Source organism: Calliphora vicina, chromosome 5 (assembly GCF_958450345.1).
Source record: "Calliphora vicina chromosome 5, idCalVici1.1, whole genome shotgun sequence".
Lineage (NCBI taxonomy): Eukaryota > Metazoa > Arthropoda > Insecta > Diptera > Calliphoridae > Calliphora > Calliphora vicina.
Window position 1 is genome coordinate 40104930 of NC_088784.1, and position 20855 is coordinate 40125784.

The 20855-nt window shown below is 30.1% G+C and overlaps 1 protein-coding gene across 1 annotated transcript; it reads right to left on the bottom strand.

Moving 5' to 3' along the window:
• Positions 1-206: 206 nt before the first annotated feature.
• Positions 207-16072, bottom strand: Rgk2 (Rad, Gem/Kir family member 2). Its single transcript, XM_065513806.1, has 9 exons — positions 15774-16072; positions 9589-10513; positions 9169-9520; positions 8920-9103; positions 3945-4171; positions 3570-3661; positions 3177-3369; positions 2895-2995; positions 207-362 (listed from the first exon to the last, which is right to left on the bottom strand). Exons 1-9 carry the CDS (start codon positions 15956-15958, stop codon positions 207-209), a joined length of 2415 nt encoding a protein of 804 aa, XP_065369878.1. The 5' UTR covers positions 15959-16072.
• Between the last annotated feature and the right edge of the window lie 4783 nt (positions 16073-20855).

Sequence of the window (20855 nt, forward strand, 5' to 3'; positions counted from 1 at the left end):
GGAATTATTTAAATATTTTTAGATTATTTCTGTTAATTAGCTTTTCTTATGACGAATTTTCTTTTTACGTATTTAAATCACACCTAATTTGTACTCGTACCTCAAATATTCGAAAACTTTTTTTCAATGACCTGATACAATTTTTAGTTTCGCTTGATTTTCTCTTAAAATACATATAATTTTGTTTAACAATATTTATTAAAAACTTACAAAACATGAAGATTTTCACAGCTCTTGGATTTGGAAATGTCACTAAGGCAAATTTTGTGAAGAATTTCTTTAGCCATTTGCAAAGATATGTGGGTACGGGATGTTTTCATTTTTGAGGAGGCCTTCTTTTCGCGGGATTCTTTTAAGCGCATCTGGAAGAATGATGAAATAAAAACAGTTAAATATAAAGTATATTATTGAATATTTTATTTTCTAAGGAACAATCTATATATGGGGCATTTCATGTCAAGTGAACCAACTTTTGAAATCGATGTCTTCCGATCGGGATGAAATTTGCACCAAGGTTAGTTCTATTGGATAGTAACTCAGACACAACAAAATCGGTCGAGAACTCTCTGAGTTAGACGGAGTCAAAATTTTATATTTTGACCAAGAAAGGTTTTTTTCTTATCCATGTAACTTATTACCTATTGTTCTTAGCTAAATTTGTCTCAAATAGTTTAATAGTCTATAATAGATTTAAAAAAATAAAATAAAAATTTTTAATATTTTTTTTTCCGAAATCAAAAACTTTTTTTTCAAAATGGGCCTTTTTTTCTTAAAATAAAGCTTAGATATTTTCCTTGAAGACCTATTTAGTCGCTTAGTGGGATGCGTGTTCGATATCTATCAAAATAAATGTTTTGTAACTCAAAACATGAAATGTTTTACTTTTTTTCAAAATCAAATTTTTTTCCAAAATGGGCCCTTTTTTTAATTTTATGGGCCCTTTTTAGAAAGCTTAGATCCATTCCTTTAAGATATTTTAGGTCGCTTAGTGGGATGCGAGTGGGATATCTATCAAAATAAATATTTTGTAACTCAAGAAATACAATTTTTGAAATTTTTTTTGAAAAATCGAAATGTTTTTCCAATATGGCCCTTTTTTTAAAAAAGTTTTTTTTTGCTCAAAAGAAAGCTTAGGTCTTTTCCTTTAAGACATATTTTGTCGCTTAGTGATAGATATCCCAATCGCATCCCACTAAGGGACCAAAAATATCTTAAAGGAATGGACCTAAGCTTTCCTTAGGACAAATTTTTTTTTTTTTAAAAAAGTGCCCATTTTGAAAAATGTTAGATTTTGCAAAAAAAAGTCAAAAATTGCATGTCTTACGTTACAAAATATTTATTTTGATAGATATCCCACTCGCATCCCACTAAGCGACCAAAAGGGTCTTCAAGGAAAATATCTCAGCTTTTGGTTGAGCTAAAAAAAAAATTAAAAAAGGGTCCATTTTGAAAAAAAAAAACGTAAAAAATTTTATGTTTTGAGTTAGAAAATATTTATTTTGATAGATATTCCACTCGCATCCCACTAAGCGACCAATTTGGTCTTCATGGAAAATATCTAAGCATTACTTTAAGAAAAAAAAGGGCACATTTAAAAAAAAGTCAAAAAAGTATTTAATTTCGAGAAAAAAAATATTAAAATTTTTTTATTTTTTTTTTAAATATTTTTTTCGAAAGATTGAAGAAAGAGCTATCTGAACTATTTGGAACACAGCTCAGAGAGTATTGACCGATCTTGTTGAAAAATTGTGTCTGAGTTAATATCAAATAGAACTAACCTTCATCCCAATCGGAAGACATCGATTTCAAAAGTTGGTTGGTTCACTTGACATATCGCACTTGTTCAACAATACTGTATTTTTGCAAGAAATCAACTAACAAACATCAATATCTATCTACTGTAAAAATTTCAACGTATTCCGATTACTCTTTCATCTCGAAAACCACATTTGAGACCATTTTCGTGATAATTAGTGACTAACTTGTATCAACAAAAAGGTATTATTTTGAGTTAGTACAAAAATTTAAATAGAAATACATCGTATATTTTCATACAAAAATTTATTATTTTGAATTGAGCCTTTATTCAAGTTAAAAATAATCAAATTATTTTATTTAAATTTGGTTGTATTTTGAGTTGATACTGTTTTGTTGATAAAATAATACAAAACAAGTAAGAAAGTATGGTCGGTCATGCCCGACCATATAATACCCTACACTAAGTAAAAGAGCAAAAACTTTTTTCTTTTAAAATTTCAATAATTTATATTTTTGAGTGATTTTCGGAAGTGGGCCTTATATGGGGGCTATGACCAATTATGGACCGATCACCATGAAATTAGGTCGTGTGATTTATGTCTATATGAAAATTTACTATGTTGAATTTTGTGAGTATACCAACATTTTGCGCTCCAAATAAGTTTTATATATACAAAATTTATGTCACCAAATTTTGTTACGATCGGTCCATAATTAGTCATAGCTCCCATATAGACCCGCATCCGAAAATCACTTTAACGTGCATAAATCGCTTAAAAATATACTTGGTATACTCACAAAATTCAACACAAATAACTTCCATATAGACATAAATCACGCGACCTAATTTCATGGTGATCGGTCCATAATTGGTCATAGCTCCCAATAAGGCCCACTTTCAAAAATCACTCACGAATATAAATTATTCATATATATTTTAAAAGAAAAATGTTTTTGTTCATTTACTTGGTGTATGGTATTATATGGACGGGCTTGACCGACCATACTTTCTTACTTGTTTTTTTATATAATTTTCAAAATTTAATAATATTTTCCATTATTCTCCCCAAATGAAAAAACCAATGAAATATCAATAGTATAAATCTTAAATAAATAAAAAAAATATATTTACGTGCCTGTTTCAAAGTGCCAACAAGTAATTCATCTACATTATGTTGAATGCCACTGGACGTTTCAATAAATTTGGCATCGCGTGAGGCCGCCAATGATTTGCCTTCTATAATTAAATTACACACAAACAAAAAAAATGAAAGCGAAAAAATACCAAATTAATAATGTAATAATAATAATAGAAAAATGAATTTATTAATAGCTAACCAAGTATAAATAACTTATTAAATAAGAAATATATAAAGATGAAGAACGAAACACATAATATTTGCATTGAATTTAATTACCTTGGGATGTTATAACTCTGGAGCGAGCTAAATCAGCTTTGTTGCCAACTAGAATTACAGCTTTATCTTTAGTATAATTTTCCTGCCACAAATAATTTATTGTTTCCTCAGCCACGCGAAATGATGCCTTATCAACGATGGAGAAAACTATAACACATCCATGGGGTTCATATGTTGACAGAGAATTCTCGACCTTAGGTTTATTAAAGCAAAAAATAAAAATATAAATTATATTAAGTTTTATTTAGTTAATTAAGATACATTTAGTATAATAAACTCTTTGATATGCCACAAATCGCAAGTGGCTTAATTATAGTCATCAAAAATTATTGCCAAGAACTTAAATATGACACATTTAACACAATATATTAGATATAGTTTTATTTAACTTACACTCATTTCCACACTCGGATGATCAATAAACACCAATTCAGATTCCTCATCGTCCAACAGTATGCTAACAGTCTTCTCCCCAAATTCATCATCTAAAACTCAAATTTGTATTATTAACTAAAAAACACCAAGTAATTTTAAAAATTAAATGCCAACAAGCTAATTTATGATACAAATACATTCAGTGTTTATACATATTAAGGGATTGGAGCGGAATGGGACAGTGGCTGTTAGTTAAGAAGGGCATTTTAACTTACTGTGCTGTGCTTTAAACAATTGTTAATAAATGGTGGCTATATCTATATAAACTATCTAGTAGCTGTATGTAGTTCATAAAATGAAGACATAAGATCTGGTAAATGATTATTAACTTACCTAGACTGGCATCGTAGGTGTGCATGTATTCCGATGTCATAAACTGATTGACTAAGGCCGTTTTTCCAACACCAGCATCACCCAACATAACAACACGATACCGCGGTGGTGGCGGAGGTTCAAAATTTTCAGAGTCATCATCATCTTCCGGAGATGCTGGTACCGAATCGACATTGGCATAACCACCGCCACAGCAGGAACCCTCAAAGGGAGATCTTTCACTAGCACTGTGAGTTTAAATAATATAATTACTTATACAAATGTATTTGAATCAAATAAAAGTTAGTTCTTAAAAGTATTGTATAGACAAATAAATAATGGCTGCTTAATTGCTGAATATGGAATAATAGTGCAATATTTGGCTGTGCTGAATCTTATATACCCTGCACCTTTGTATATGTATTTTAAAAAGAATAATTAATAACACTAGTTTACAAATCAAACATTTTTGTTTGCTCATGGAATGAAACTTATATTTTTGAGAAGAGCTAGGGACGCTAGTTAATTGACCATTTTTTGTTTCCCACCTATACGTCAAAATTTGTAGATATATGGGTATTTATTTTTCACCTGCCCTGAGTACTACTAATGCATATTGTAGTGTACCGAATTGTGGTAATTAGGTATTTACATCGTTTCTGGGTACTCAACACTCTTGCGAAGTTACTAGATAATTTCAGAGTTGTACTTTTTTGACAAATTCCAAAAAAAATTAACGGGAAAAAAATAAATACTGTTTAAAATACATCTTTTTTTGTAGATAAACGTTAATAAATCGTTAATAAATTAAATACAAAACTCTAAAGTAAAAACTATGTTAAAATGTCTTCTAGAAAGTGCGAAATAAACCCAGATCATCTTTGTTTTATTAGCGGAAAAATTATTCAGTTAAATCGAGGTTTTCCTATAACACAAATACTGCAAAATGCTTATTTACATTATTTTGGATTCCCCGTGTTAAATCAGGATAAAAAGTGGATCCCTCATTCGATTTGCACAAATTGTAGTGAATATATTCCAGGTCAAATGAACATTATAAATGTCAGTTTGATTGATCCACAAAAAATAGTTTTGCCGCCACTCCACATTAAATTAGGTTTAATGAACATTTTCGTAAAAACTTTAGATGAGACAAAACCAGCATTCCAATATTTATGCAGCGTGTTCCCGAGTTTTTCTAAGGCCAAAATAAAAGAAGGGATATTTGTGGGTCCTCAAATATGAAAAATTTTGGGTGATACCAAATTTGAGTGTCTATTAACTGATGTTGAAAAAGCATCATGGAATTCATTTAAACTTGTTGTTCAAGAATTTTTGGGGAATAAGAAAAGTCAAAATTACCAGGATATTGTTGCGAATTTATTATATAATTTTGAACTGATGGGTGTAAATATGTCCCTCAAAATTCACTTTTTATATTCTCATGTGGATTTTTTCCCGGAAAACCTCGGACACATGAGTGACGAATAGAGAGCGTTTCCATCAAGATTTGAAGTTTTTCGAGAGGATTTATCATAGTTTTTGGGTTCAGAATAGCTAGGAGACTACTGTTGAAGTGTTGTGAGGGAGACAAATGAAAATAATTATAAAAAGGGGACTAAACACTTCACTTTTATTTTTTTTTTCCTAATTTAATGTACATTTTTATATGTTTCGTTTTTAATAAATATCTCAAAAGTTTGACGTCCAGGATTTTTTTCAATATTTTTTCCGAAGTTAGAAGACTTAAATACACAAATCCCCATATGTTTCAATTCATGAGCAAAAACCTTGTAAACTAGTGTAATTAATGTTTTTGTAAAAAAAAATACTTATTCCTCATTGTTGCAGTTATCGTGTTGTAAAGGCCTGTGAAATACCTTTGCCTAAGCTGAGGGAAATACAACGTTGCAAAATCGATAACTCATTTTACAATAATACCACACGATGTTACCTTTTTCGGCACCGTACGTTTACAATTTCACAGTGGGGCAGAATCAAAATTTTTTCTAAACGGGATCAAATTTCAAGTCAATATCTCAATATGATTCAAAAATATGCCTCTTTAAAACTCCGTCCTTCAAAAATATAAAAAAGTGCAATATTTTTGAAGGACGGAGTTTTAAAGTGGTTTATTTTGGAATTTAATTGAGATATTGATTTAAAATTTTTTTGTAAATTAACTTATCTAAACAAAAACAAAAAATAGTTCGGAATAAATGTGAATCAAATTGTTCCTAATATTTGCAATCCTATTAAATTTTGATAAACATTTTAGTTTTAGAAACTCAATAAATAGTATGTAATAAAATCTTTATTTATTAACAAAACTCAATGAAATTTTCAAAATTTTTTAAATTTGTTATTCTAAATAACAAAATTTAAAAAACCCCCATAGGGTCCACATAATAAAAATACTTTGGAGATAAATAGGAAACACATCGAGGTTTCCAAAGCTGCTTTCCGTTTTATGATTGCAGCTTGAGGATTTTAAAACATGTGGCCCAAAATTGATAAAAAGTGGTTCAAATTCCGAAGGACGTAGGGGCGACATATTCGAAAAATAGGACATGGCTTTTATACCAAAATGCTCTCCGTAAAGATATCTTACAGAAAAACATAAAACTGTTATATGTTCTTAAAGAAATTTTTTTTTTTAATAAAAAAGAGTTAAGTCATATTTCCGCCCAAAAAAACAGCAAAAATCTAATATTTTTTGAATTTTTTAATTGAAAATCGTTTATTTTTGGATCCATAATCGATATTGCTCTGAAATCTTTTGTAAATTATTGGTAATTTAGTTGTCTAATTAACAAACCAATTTAAAAAAAATTTTGAAATGCTTACCATTAGGAAATTATAATAGATAAATAGCATAGGAAAGCAAGACCTAGCCGAGTGCTTTCCAAAAATATAAAAATCATTTTTTGTACCTACCATTTTCACATCTTAAACTGGAAAACTCATTGGCTACGCCCAGTGAAATTTTATCCCGATCGGACCGATTAGAACAGATTTATTTTCAAAAAAATTTGATTCTGCTCCACTGTGCGATGTTACATTTTTTCGACACCGTACGTTTACAATTTGTAAACAATCGGGTATGAATAGGCAACACAATGTTGTCAATCGATGTCTCATCTAATCGTGAATTACAAGCCTGAGAAAGTTCCTTGCCTCCCATAGGACAGGCAGTATGTTACATTACAAATGAATCCATCCAATGAAATTATTATATCGAATTAACTTTAAAGAAATTATGTATATGGGGCAGTTCATGTGAACCAACTTTTAAAATCGATGTCTTCCGATCGGGATGAAATTTACACCAAGGTTAGACATATTTTTGAACAAGATCGGTCAAGAACTCTCTGAGTTAGAGGGGGTCAAATTTGACATTTTGGCCAAACATGTAATTTTTCTCATTCATGTAATTTATTACCTATTGTTCTTAGCAAAATGTGTTTCAAATAGTTTGATAGCTATTTTTTCAATCTTTCGAAAAAAAAATTAAAAAATTTTATTATTTTTTTTCCGAAATCAAAAACTTTTTTAAATTTTTTTTCAAAATGGGCCTTTTTTCCTTCTTAATATAAAGCTTAGATATTTTCCTTGAAGACCTATTTGGTCGCTTAGTGGGATGTGTGTTCGATATCTATCAAAATAAATGTTTTGTAACTCGAAACATGAAATGTTTTACTTTTTTTCGAAATCTAATTTTTTTCCAAAATGGGCCTTTTTTTTAATTTTATGCGTCCTTTTTAGAAAGCTTAGATCCATTCCTTTAAGATATTTTAGGTCGCTTAGTGGGATGCGAGTGGGATATCTATAAAAATAAATGTTTTAACACACAAATTGCATATCTTGAGTTAGAAAACATTTATTTTGATATACATATATCTAGGGTTTCCACGCGGGAAAAATTTCCCAGGAATTCCCGGGAATATTACGGCTTTTAGGGATATTCAATGAATTTTATTCATATTTAGAGAAAATAATAATAGTGGTTCATATTTGTTTATCTACATTCAGATATGAAAAATGTCTCTAACTACGCATGTTTTATAGATTTAACATAGTCGAAATTCTTAAGTTTTTTCATTAATAAAGAATTTATTGATTTTATACTGATTAAAACTACGACTGTGAAAATACCGATAAAATACCACTATTAAATTTTAGAAACTCTTATAAAGGCTTCATTGTACAACCAAATATAGTTATTTTATACTTCTTTTAAAATCCTGTTGTAATTATAAGTAAATTTATTCGAAAAAAATTTTCTGGTTTTTTTGGTTTAATTTAGTGTTAAAAAATTCCCGGGAATTCTCGGAAATGAAACGTTTCTTAATTTCCTCCCGGGAAAGAAAAAAGTTCGGCAAATTAGGAATATATCCCACTCGCGACGAAAACCATCTTAAAGGAAAGTTTTCTTTATAGCAAAAAAAATTAAAAAAGGGCATTTTAAAAATAAGTCAAAAATATATCTTGAGTTACAAAACATTTATTTTGATATTTATTCCCTTCGCATCCCACTAAGCGACCAAATAGGACTTAAAGGAAAACAATTAACTTTCTTTTTAGCAAAAAAAAAATTTGAAAAAAGTTCGAATTTTCAAAAAAAGAAACCAATAATTGAGTTACAAACTATTAATTTTGATAGATATCCCACTCACATGCAATTAAGCGACAAAATAGTTCTTAAAGGCAAAAACCTCTTTCTTTCGAGCAAAAAAAATTAAAAAAGGGCCCAGGGATTTATGGTAAAATGCCAAGAATCTGTAACATATGGCTTATAAATTGATACAAATCATGGTCCCTTAGACTATTCTTACTAGCTAACTATTAATCCACACTTATTTACACATAGTTAAGAATTGGGGCAGATACAGGGTATTAATTAAATTCATAAATTACACACAATATGTTAGAGAGTGCAATCGAAGTCTTAAAATTCCATTATCGATATCAAATTCTTTTAATTTCTTATATTTACCGGCTATTTGTTGAATTAACACTTGTATTACTGCGTGAACGTCTGGATATAATCGAATCGCCACAATTGACAACATTTCCTTTGCTTATTGAAAAATGACGCAAACGATATAAATCATCACTTGCTCGAGGATTATAAGGACGGTCTGGTAATGAACAAACGCGTGGTCTAAAGTGATCGGGCACTACAAAATAAAATGCTCAAAATTAATAAAATTCCCAATATTCCATAGATAAAGATTTTCCCAACCTGGTAGTTCTAGGAAATTTGAAGTTCTACGCTGACGACCGCGATTCGATGCCTGAAATGCCAAAGGACCGATGTCATCATTTGACACCAGCGAAGCATTCGAGCAGGCGCTCTTCATTGACTCACGTGAACTACGACGACTGGCCAAGTAGGCCAGACCACCCTTCGAACTGCCACGTCTGCGTGGCTTATAGCTGCCAGCTGTGGGTGTTGAAGATTCACCAACATGTTTGTGTTTATTTCTATCGTTTTCAGAATCTTGTGTTAAATCACTAGTGGATTTTCTATAACGTAAAGAGACCACACTGTCCGAACAAGTACGATCCAAAGTAGAATGTGAGCTATGAAGAACCTATTTTAAATGTTATAAAGTTGATGAAAACTATAATGGATGATGATGTTTTATGGGTGCTATTATACCTGATAACCTGGATTTGAAGTTATATTTATGGCATGTCTTCGTTTGCGCACGGCAGCACTTGGCTCTACCAGAGGACTTAAGTCTTGAGCCTGATCCGAGGACGTCTGTCTGGTGGAAGTGTCGGAGTAACTAAATGACGTGGTAGTAGTTGCTAAAGTACTCGTTTCGGACTCTACGGACAGTTGTGTACACTCGGTTACACACGAATCACGTTTCGTATAGTAGTTGTTAACGCCTAAACCTTGATAATCTCCACCCGCATTTGAAGATATCGTCATTTCCCATTCATCGCTGCGTTTACACGATTGATTTGTACTGCTAAATCTGGTTAATTGATCAACGGGTGTTGAACGTACCATTTTTTTCGAATTCTGCCTCCTATGCTCATATAGTTTTGGCGATAAGGGCGGCGGTTGCGATTGAGTTTCGTAGTCATTGTCTTCATCATCACCATCATCGTCCGGTGAAACTGGTTCATAATATTCAAATTTTCGGCTGGGAGAATCCACCAGAGGACTAATGGCATCGAAAACAAAACTACGAGGTGCATGAGGACTTCTTCGTGGTGATATTGGAGTCTGATTACCACTATACAATAGACAAGATGGTGAATCCATGGAATTTTCTTTCGAAAAAACTCCTTTAGGACTGCGAGCTCCCGATGTTGGCGTGTGGTAATATGAAATCGACGACTGACCACCATCATCGCTGCAATCATTGGCAAATGTGGTTGTTATTTTGGGGCTACGTGGTGGATTATCACGACTGCTAGATCGACTGCTTCCCAAGGAAGATGATGACGCCGCGTCCGAGTAACTACTTTGGCAACTATAATTACTACGCACTGATGGACTGCGTTGTGGCAGCGATGATGTCTTAACACCTGACTCGTACGGATTGCCACCACTTTGTACTTGAAAGTTTCTGCATAAATATATACGAATTAAAATGAAAACATACGGATTATAGAAATTTACGACCTACGAAACGAGTGTCATCTTAAAATAAAAATAAAGTTAAAAGTACGAGTGTTATGTGAGTACATACAATACGTTAAAATTCCAACATTAAGTGAGAATAATGTCTGCGCTATTAGTGTTAAAACATGTTTAATGACACACATAAATCGAAATATCTGCTTTTATGGGGGGAAGGTATTCCAAAGTACATATGTATATGCTTTGATTTAAGACAATATATGGAAAAGTTTTTGTTCAAAAAACCTTTTCATGACTTGCGGAGGATAGTGATGTGAATATTTTTCTTTACCGTGGATATTAGATATTTGCCAAATCTGTTATGGGTCCTAGGCAATTTAATTCATTATTCCAACAAGTTTTTTTGTTTACTCATATAAAGTCTGACTTACTGAGAAATTAGCACGTTGTATGCGATACAAATCGATATCATAACGACTCAAACCGAATTTATAACGAAGCTGAAAGAATTAATCGAATTAAAAAAACAAACCGACACAACTCGAAATAACGCAAATCGGGGATTTGTGTACTTGTTTCCTTAACAAGAAATCAAATTGGCTAAAGTACATTCAGTAATCGCTTAAGTAGATAATTTATGTAGGAACGGGACAGAATACAGAGTTTGACAGGGGACATGACAGAGACAATATAATAGTTAATGGGCTGGATTTAACCCTTTCGGGACGGAGTTTTATTTTGAGAACCAAAATATATATGGTAGAAATTTTTACATATTCTAATAAATGTGGAAAAGATATTATGTTCTGCATACTTAGAAATCCTGAAATCGTCCTTTTATCCTGTAAGAGACCTATATTCGGCTGTGCCGAATCTTATATACCCTTCACCAAATTATACTTCAAAATACAAATTTTAAATATTTTTAGGTAAACTAAATTTATTTTTTTCCAAAGTTGTTTTTTTCATTTTTTGGAAAAAAAATTTTTCGAATTGTTATTTTAATTTTTTTTAAATATTAAACATTTTTTTTAAATTTAATTTTTTTTTTTAAATTTAAAAAAAAAATTTTTGTTTTAATTTTTTTTTTGGTAAAAAAAATCGATTTAAAAAATATTTCTTCCGATTTTGACCCATTGTAGGTCCAACTTACTATGGTCTCATATATGTCGTTACAAAGGTCTTTGAAATATCTATCATTAGATATCCATCTATATTAATGACTTAAGGTACGGTCACACACAGCTAATATTTGACGTTTATCGTCAAATATTTCATTGCCTGAATCTGACCACAAATAAAATTTAGAGCAAACAACAAAACAGATGATTTTAGTCAAACAAAATTATTTGTCGGCAAACAAAATATTTTCTTAATGTGAACAAAGTGTGACCACTAGCTACATAAATACCTAAAAAATATATAATTTGATCTTGCAAATATTTTTAAGGTTAAAGCACTTATTTCGAATTGTAAAGTCATCATTTTATTAGAGATTTATTGAATTTTGTTATCATATATTGAATTTAATTTTTCACTTTTTGTTTGACCAAACTGCTGCGAAAAAGAATCAGTAAATATATTTGCCGTGTGGTCACACTATATCAAAAACTTTCATAAAATAATTGTTTGATCAAATAGAAAAAAACAGAAAATTATTTGCTCAGCATGGCGGAAAAATAAGAGGAGATTATTTAAATATTTTTCGTACTAAATTAAAGACACAAATTCACTATTTTTTTTTAAACATAAATACATATTCAATATTTCTTTAATATTTGTTATTTAAATTATTTTCACTAAATAATTGCATCAATAAATGAAGTCTTCTTCTTCACATAAAAGTCATTCAGCCTAGGATGACATACTGGGAGAAAAACTAATTGAAGACATGAAGTCTATGTTGCGATTTTTGCAATTTTATGCGATTTATATTTTTATACGTTTAACATAGTCTGATGTTTGATTATTTTTTATTTATACATGGAGTTTGTCTATTTTCAAAATTTAAAATTGCTCATATGTACATATGGAATATTAACTGAAATTTTATACAGATTGAATTTAAAATCAAAGAAAATTTTTTATACATACATAAATGGTATGAATTGATTGTAATTAAAAAATAATTCTTAAACAGTATGATCTGTTTAAATTTTTTTCTACTGCAGAAGAAGAATATCTCTAATATCTCTAATAGCTGATTTTGGTATCATATAAAAATTTTTATTATAAATTTTTAGATAATATGATTGAATTGGAATTAATTAAAAATTTATGTAAAAAAGGTAAACATTTCCGTAAAATTTTATAATATTTGTAAACATGTTCTTATTCTGAATGAAAAAAGTTTGGAAAAAGTCGTGTTCGATTAATAATATTTATTAAAAAAACAATAAGCATTTTTACTGGAATTCAAGTTGATAGCAAGTGTAATTCAAGCCTTGAATTATAGTCAAGAAATTGAATAAAAGTTGTATTACACTTTATTTCAGTAGCATTCTCCAGTAAAAAGGAAACATTAATTCAAGCCATATGTTTTTTGTTTGAATGATATTTAATTTTTCAAATATTTTTCAAGTTTAAAACTTAATTACATCTGCATTCAAGTCAAATTCCAACAAAATGTTCAAGTGCTTGAATTTTTGGGTGTTTAGTGCTTACTGGGATAAAACATAATTACATTTCCATTCAATTTCAAATATGAATTGTGATAGTAATATAATTTAATAAATAAACATTTAATAATTATATTATTAAATTGTTCAAGCTTGTGTTCTTTTCGCGATTTGTTTTCATTATTTAGCGATTTTTAATTTAAGATATAGCAACACTACTTTTGCGATAACACATGATGCAACAGCTGTTATTTGACGCTGTTTGATCTTGCAAATGAATTGCAAGATCAAATAAAAAAATACCCAAAATGCAGGAAAATATTTGCTGTTTAGTGGTCACACATTGGTCACATTACAAGAATGTTTTCATATTGGCAAATAAATTTGTTTGACCAAATTCAGCTGTTTTCTTGTTTGCAGTGCAAAAATATTTTGTGTTCAAACTAGAAACATAAAATAATTGACGCTTAAATAAAAGTACTGAAATTTCATAATTCTTTCAAATGTGAAGCAAAATCTGGTAATATTTTACTTTCTAGAAATGTCTTTTTTATTGATGAAAGAAATTAAAGTTGTTTTGCAGCTTTATTTAATAATTATTTAGAACAAATATTACCATAAATGTGACCACAAGTCAAATATATTTTCCCCTTTGTGTGTTTGATAGTATTTCGGTGTAGTTTGATTAAACAAATATGGCAAATAAATGTGTACAGTGTGAACACAAAATCAACCCATGAATTATTTGATGTAGTTTTGATCAAACACATGAAACATCTTGTGTCAAATAATTTGCGTAGTCTGACCCTACCTTTAGTAATACAGATATAGGTCAAAAATAGGCCAAAAATCAAGGTTGTCCTGGTTTTTTCCACATATCTCTGCCATTTGTGGACCGATTTTGCTGATTTTAAATAGGAAACTTCTCGAAGGCATGTCTGACAGAATTATTGAATATTCAACAGACAGACGGACATGTGGAAATTAGAAACGGAATGAAAACTTATATATACCCTTCTCACGAAGTGAGATAAAAATTAATAAAACATCAGAATATTATTAAATTTAGATGAAAGTACACATTTATTTACTAATTTATAGCATTTTATAAATGTAATTAGGGATTTGTGGAATGGCCTGAGCGTATCATCTATAATAAAAAATAATAATAGATAATAAAATAATAATGGAGAAAGTCGGGATATTTGGACTCTCAAAAAACTGGAGCAAGGTGGGTAAAAATGTTGAAAATTTAATTTTCAAATACGAATATCGCCTAAGTTATAAGAGATAATTGATATCTACGAAAAGGTTTTTATAGTGCTTGACGTATAAAAAAATCGGAATCCAAACGAAGAAATATAATCGTTTTAAAAACTGGAACTCGACAAGACTTCCTCTTTGCGCATGTCAAATTTCATTCAAATTGTACTAAGCGTTTAGAAGTTACAGATTTATTTCTCTCTATTTTTTTTGTCTATACCACTCTGCGGCCGTCTTCCAAACTGCTCAAATTTAAACAATATTGTGAAATTCATTGTCAAGCTGTATGATTACAAATATTACAATGAACCCTTAAACATTTTTAGGGGTTATTTAGATAAGAAATTGCATTGAAAATAAAGAATATACGAAAGTTTGAAAATTGCTGGGACGTATTATCCCAGTAGTCCCGAAAGGGTTAAGACGAATGGAGACAGGACGAAACAGTTTTTTTGATTGGGTCACAAATTCTATTCAATGGACATTAATATTTCAGAGAATAAACAGATTTCAAAAAATTATATAGTATAAACATATATACATATAATATTTGATCTCAAAATGAGTATTAATTAAAATCTCCTGAAACAAAAATAAGGATGAAAAATTATTTTTAAAAATTTGTATGAAAAACACTCTAAAAATTGGTTGTCATTATAAACATGTCCATCAGTACAAGCTTCTACTTATCAACAATGTTGATAGCATGCATTTATTAGTATTGTTTGTGAGTATGGCAACTAAATGTTTAAGCTGCTAACATTAACATTGAAAGTTTTAGAGTTCGAATATACTAGTTTTGTCTGTTAAGATCATTGCAGAAATAGAACTTTCAAGAAGCATCTAGATGCAATAGTAAAGTAATAGTAATGCAGTGTATATAAATTGGCCGTGAGAACACCAACCAGTCAAATTAACTTTTAAATTTTAAAGTCCACTTAAAATAATATCTGAACCGATCAAGAAAAACTGTGCACTATGTATGACATCTAAACAAACATTGTTCAATAAATTTTTAAATGGATTTTTTGGCTTTCCGAAAGAATTGTTTTTTCGTGTTTTTTCTACAAAATATTATCCTACCAAAAATACACTTTTTTGACAGTGAGTTCACTATATGCAATACTGTATAAATCGGAAAACGACTGTAGTTTCTATTGTATTTGTAAAATAATTTCGACTATTTCAGTAACATTTTAAAATTATTCTAAATCATATATGAACGTTCATTGGAATACCTTCTCCATATGTGTAAGTGCCTGCAGTCGTATTTGTGTTTTGTCAAATTTATCACATTTATTTAAGATTTTCAGTCACGTTTCCACAATATCAAGTGTCAAGGGGGAATGCACAATAATTACATACCTGGGTGGTTTGGGACATTTGTAGGGTAGTGGTGATGATGAAGCTCGTATTGGAGCCTTAACTGATGTCTGATTTTGACCGGGCAATGGTTTTCCGCCATTGGTACCCTCGTCCCAGCTGTAATGATGTTGCTCCATTTTGGGAATATAACGAGGACTCGAAGGTGTGTGTCTGGGGCTAGACATTTTGAAACAAATTATTCCTTTATTTCTGGCTTTGGCAAATGTCTACAATTTCACTTCATGTTGTTAAATTTATAGGATTAATTTCTAATTTGATTTTTGTTTTTAGCAGCAACTGAATAATGGTATGTGTATAGTGTTGAATGATAAAAATATAGGCTAATAAAAAAATTGTATACATACAAAGGTAAAATACACAAATGTAAATTTTTACTTACACATCTTCGCCATACGTGTTACGTGACTTCTAACCGAAAAAAATGCCTCTGCACGAGGTTGTATTTAAATAGTTAAAACAAAATAAAATGCTAAAGTTGTCAAAACAGAATTTATGTTATTTCCTTGTTTTTACTCTTGTTTGTATCTGTTTTTATGTGTGTGTAGGAGTGTGTATGTTTTTTTGTTTCAAACTGAAAAACCTTTAGCAAATATAGGGCGTAATAAAATTAGAGCCTGTCATGTCCGCGAGCTAAAACTGTTGCTTTCGATGTTTTATTTATTTGCTCAGGTTACAATGAATTTACACGTAAACACACGAGCATCACTATATGGATGTGTTTGTTTTTCTTGAAGTTGAAGTGTACCCAGCAGTTCTAGTGACTGATTTTACCTATAATTTGGGGTTACCTCTAGTTACATAAATAGCTAAGTGACTAGTTATTTTAACTTGTGCGTGTCCAAAGCAGGACTCAATTAACTCATAGTTTACAAAGTAGTCAACGCATGTGACTAGTCAGTTACCTTACCAGCTGCAACTATTAACTAGTTATTTTGAAATGACGGGTGCTAAGAGAGAGCTAATTGACCTCAAAAAGTCAGTTAAAAGTACATCTCCAAGAAAGTCTAATAACTGCGTGTAAAAAAACTTTCCACCGACTACTCTCCAAAAGCTTACTTCCGGTTTGTAAAAAAATACTTTCTAATATGAATGCAGTAAAAAACATTTAAAGTGACTACCGTCTAGATTACTTAGAAGCACAAAAGTAATAATTGACTTCACGCTAGATTACCTGGATGATAGTATAAAATAAACTGTATTAGAATTATATCAACACAATCTGTATAAAACCATTCATAAGTTTTACAAGTAGTCAATGTAACCTTTTTTTGTATTTAACAAGTATTTTTTTACAAACCAAAAGTAATCCATTGGAGAGTAGTCGGAGAAAGGTTTGTTTACAAGCAATCGGTTATTGGACTGTCTATCAGATGTCTTTTTAACTGAGGTCAATTATCACCTCTACATGTTAAAATTATTAGTTATGTGATGGATCAAGTAACCAGTTAGGTAGCTAGTAATGTAACTGACTATATGTAACCTGTATGTGAATGCGTTGACTACTTCGGACCTGCTATTAGACGGTCTATTTGTAATCTATTTATGTAGGGTCAATTAATTCCCTGCTTAGGACATACATTTGCCAAAAATAACTAGTCACATAGCTATTTATGTAACAATTTTTCACCATAAATAATCAGTCAGGATAGTCTCCTTGAACTGCTATGTTACTATCTATAAGGGATTCATAGACTACCTGTAAAACTGCTGGGTATCTAACAAGTATGTTCTTCATATCCATATAAAAATATTCAATTTAGTCTCTGACTGCATGTAACTTGGGAAAATTTTGGAGGTTTGTTTCACAAATACCGGACTATTTGGCTAATAGTTGTGATTAGGGATGCCAAACGGGACTGGGTTTTACAAATCCCGGGATTCGGGAGTTTAGAAATGTAAATCCCGGGATTTTTCGGGACCCCGGGATTTTTCGGGATCCCGGGATTTCGGGATTTTTCGGGACTTCGGGATTTTAATTAAATGTCAAAAAACATCAAGTTCAACAATAAAAACTATTTATTTCGTTAATACACTAAGTAGAAATATAACAAAGGAAAAACTAATGCATTGAATTAAAATATATATAAAGTATTGCGGAAACCGGGCTACATTTGTTCATAGTCCCCATACATGGTCGCCTTCAGAAAATGACTTTGACATTCATAATTGTCTTATAATAATTAATATAGTGATAAAATTGAATAAACAAGTTGTATATGAAAATTAATCTTTCTACCAACTCTTGTGAGGACCAGTCAATAATAATATAACCTCTATATCAGAAAATATTTTATAATTTGTATATAATGATATTAAAATAAATTTCATTCATTCATAAATACTGATTCAAGTCCCCATAGAAGACCAAAACTACTACGTATAAAAGATTCGCCATAGCTGAATATAACACTCTTACTTGTTTTATATTAGTATTATAAGTATGCTGAAATTTAGCTTTCTAGGTTTCATCCTAAAATATTAAAAAATCTCGTAATTTTCGGGATTTGTTAATCCCGAAAAATCCCGGGATTGTTTTTCACAAATCCCGGGATTCGGGAAATCCCGATCCCGAAAAATCCCGGGATTTTCGGGATCGGGATTTCGGGATTGGCATCCCTAGTTGTGATACTAATAGTTGTGAAGGTTATAAAACTAAAAAATTTGTTAGTTCCCTTAGGTCGTGGTTTTTACTTAAACATTAAATGCCAATTAATAACCAGATTAGTTAATCCAAAAATAAATCTATTCTAACGTTAATCCACTTTGATGTTTTTAGTTATAGTTCTAGTTTGTTAAACATTTTGTTATCAAAACTGTGCGTAATTTATGAATAACAAGTAAGAGAGCAATATTCGTCTGTGCCGAATCTTAAATACCCTTCACCAAATTATGCTTCAAAATAAAAATTTTAAATATTTTTAGGTAAACAAAATTTATTTTTTTACCAAAGTAGTTTTTTCATTTTTTGGAAAAAAACTTTTTCGAATTGTTTTTTTTAATTTTTTTTTTTTTTTTTTAATTTTTATACCCTACACCACCATAGTGGGGAGGGTATTATTTTTTTTAATATTTAGCAGAAAAAAACTTTTGGTTAAAAACTAACTATGGTCTCATATATATACGTCGTTGCAAAGGTCTTTGAAATGATTATCATTAGATATCTATAGGGGGCGGATTTTCATGCATTTATTATTGGAAAATATGCGCCTAAAATATGCTTCAAAAAAATCAAAATATGACCTAAAAATTTAAAAAATATGCACTTATATTTTTGTGCAGAAACATAAAATAATTAAGTATGGAATTCGAAATGTCCAAAAAAATACACAACACTGTTGCCAGCAGTTAGAAATCTTTAAATTATACCAGGAATTAAACAATTAAAGTTCTAAAACTATTTTTAAAATAATTTTTCATCTGAAAAAACGATGGACGATATATTAATTGTAATATCTTGGTATGAATACTTGTTTAAAGCCATAATCTTTAGAGCTTCTCTATTTTGATCGTGTTGTAAAGTAGCATCCAACCATAATTTTTATCTCGTAATAACCAAGCAATTAAGCAATTAGTAAATGTATCCCTTATAGAGGGAAATAATATCTGATCACTTGGCTGACTCCAATTTATATATTTTGGGTCATTTGACGTGCTATTTGTAATGCAGAGAGAAGTCAATTGGTTACTTTATACATCCCATGGAAGCTAGCATAAAGACAATTATCACTTAAGTGTCTCTATGTAATCTATAGTGTCTCTAAGTTTTCCAAAATCACTACTTTACGACAGTCTCGTAGAAATGACTGTCAGGAGCGGTAACTGTGTATGTGAATCTTTCGATAACGAAATCTCTTATAAATCGAATTGCAATTAAAACAAATATGAATGTTTTTCGATACATTTAATGAATTTTTGATACTTAAAAAAACTAAACTTTTTTGAAGAAAAATGTTTTGAAATGATAATTTTCAATTACTGTTAAGCAATGAAGAACTTAATGCCAGTTTCTCGATGTCGAAAGAAGTTAGTTAGTAAATGTTATCTACTGCTATTTCTATAATAAATTCGACAAAAAAAATTGTTGTCGAAACAATGTATTGCCCATTAATGACAAAAAATTATATTTTTATTAAAAATTAGCATAATATGCATATAAATATGCATTTTGAAGTAAAATATAACAAAATATGCATTATCAATAAAATATGCAAAAATATGCACTAACAAATCGATGCCATTTTGCAGCAAAATGTGCGATTCGGATAGATAATTGGTCTACATTGTATTTGGACGTTCGAGAAAAAACATGCATTTGCATATAAATCCGCCCCCTAGATATCTATATTATAAAATTCGGAACATGCGAAAAAGAGTATGGCCCATAATCATAGTCAAACAATAAAGTCGGTTCTTTATAGAAACAACTTTAAAATAAAAACCTGCATTTAATTATTTTGCAACTATAGTCAAAATTAAAGTGTGTTTTAAATTGAACCGACTTTAACTGGGTGCCACCTCAAATGTAGAAAATGTTTTCATACAATATGCAACATAATATAGACAAGTGGCATCGCTGAACAGCTGATATAGAAAAATAAAAAAAAAAACAAAAAAGGTAAACAATAAAAGCATAATCTGTGAATAAAAGTAACCGAGACAACTAAAGAAAAAAAGTTGTTTGTGGTAGAAAAATGGAAAAGATAAGATTAATATCATATTTAGGATATTTTGGTACTAATTTAATTAATAAATGTTCAATAATTGCAAAATCTCTACCAATATCTTGTAACTTAAACATTTTTTACATTTTGTCGAACATTTTTACATGGCGAAGAACAGCTGATGCTGTTGTTAATTGAGTTAAAAACAGCTTCAGCTGGTTTTATATTTACAGTCGACTTTAACGTCAAAAGTATATTTTATCTTGTCTATGGTAGACCTAAAGTCCACTCTTAAGTAAAGACGACTTTATTTCTCTTAAAATATACTTTATTTCTGACTATGATTATGGGCCTATATTTTTAGTTTTTGGTCAAAAAAATTTTATTTTGAAGTATAATT

What these genes read in the sequence shown, in the direction of transcription:
- Rgk2 (XM_065513806.1), bottom strand. Translation starts at nt 15,958, where the DNA reads ATGTCTAGCCCCAGACACACACCTTCGAGTCCTCGTTATATTCCCAAA. An exon ending in AAATTTCCTAGAACTACCAG is followed by an intron (nt 9,104 to 9,168) that starts GTTGGGAAAATC and finishes TTTATTTTGTAG; the next exon opens with TGCCCGATCACTTTAGACCA. An exon ending in TTGTTGGCACTTTGAAACAG is followed by an intron (nt 363 to 2,894) that starts GCACGTAAATAT and finishes TCATTCTTCCAG; the next exon opens with ATGCGCTTAAAAGAATCCCG.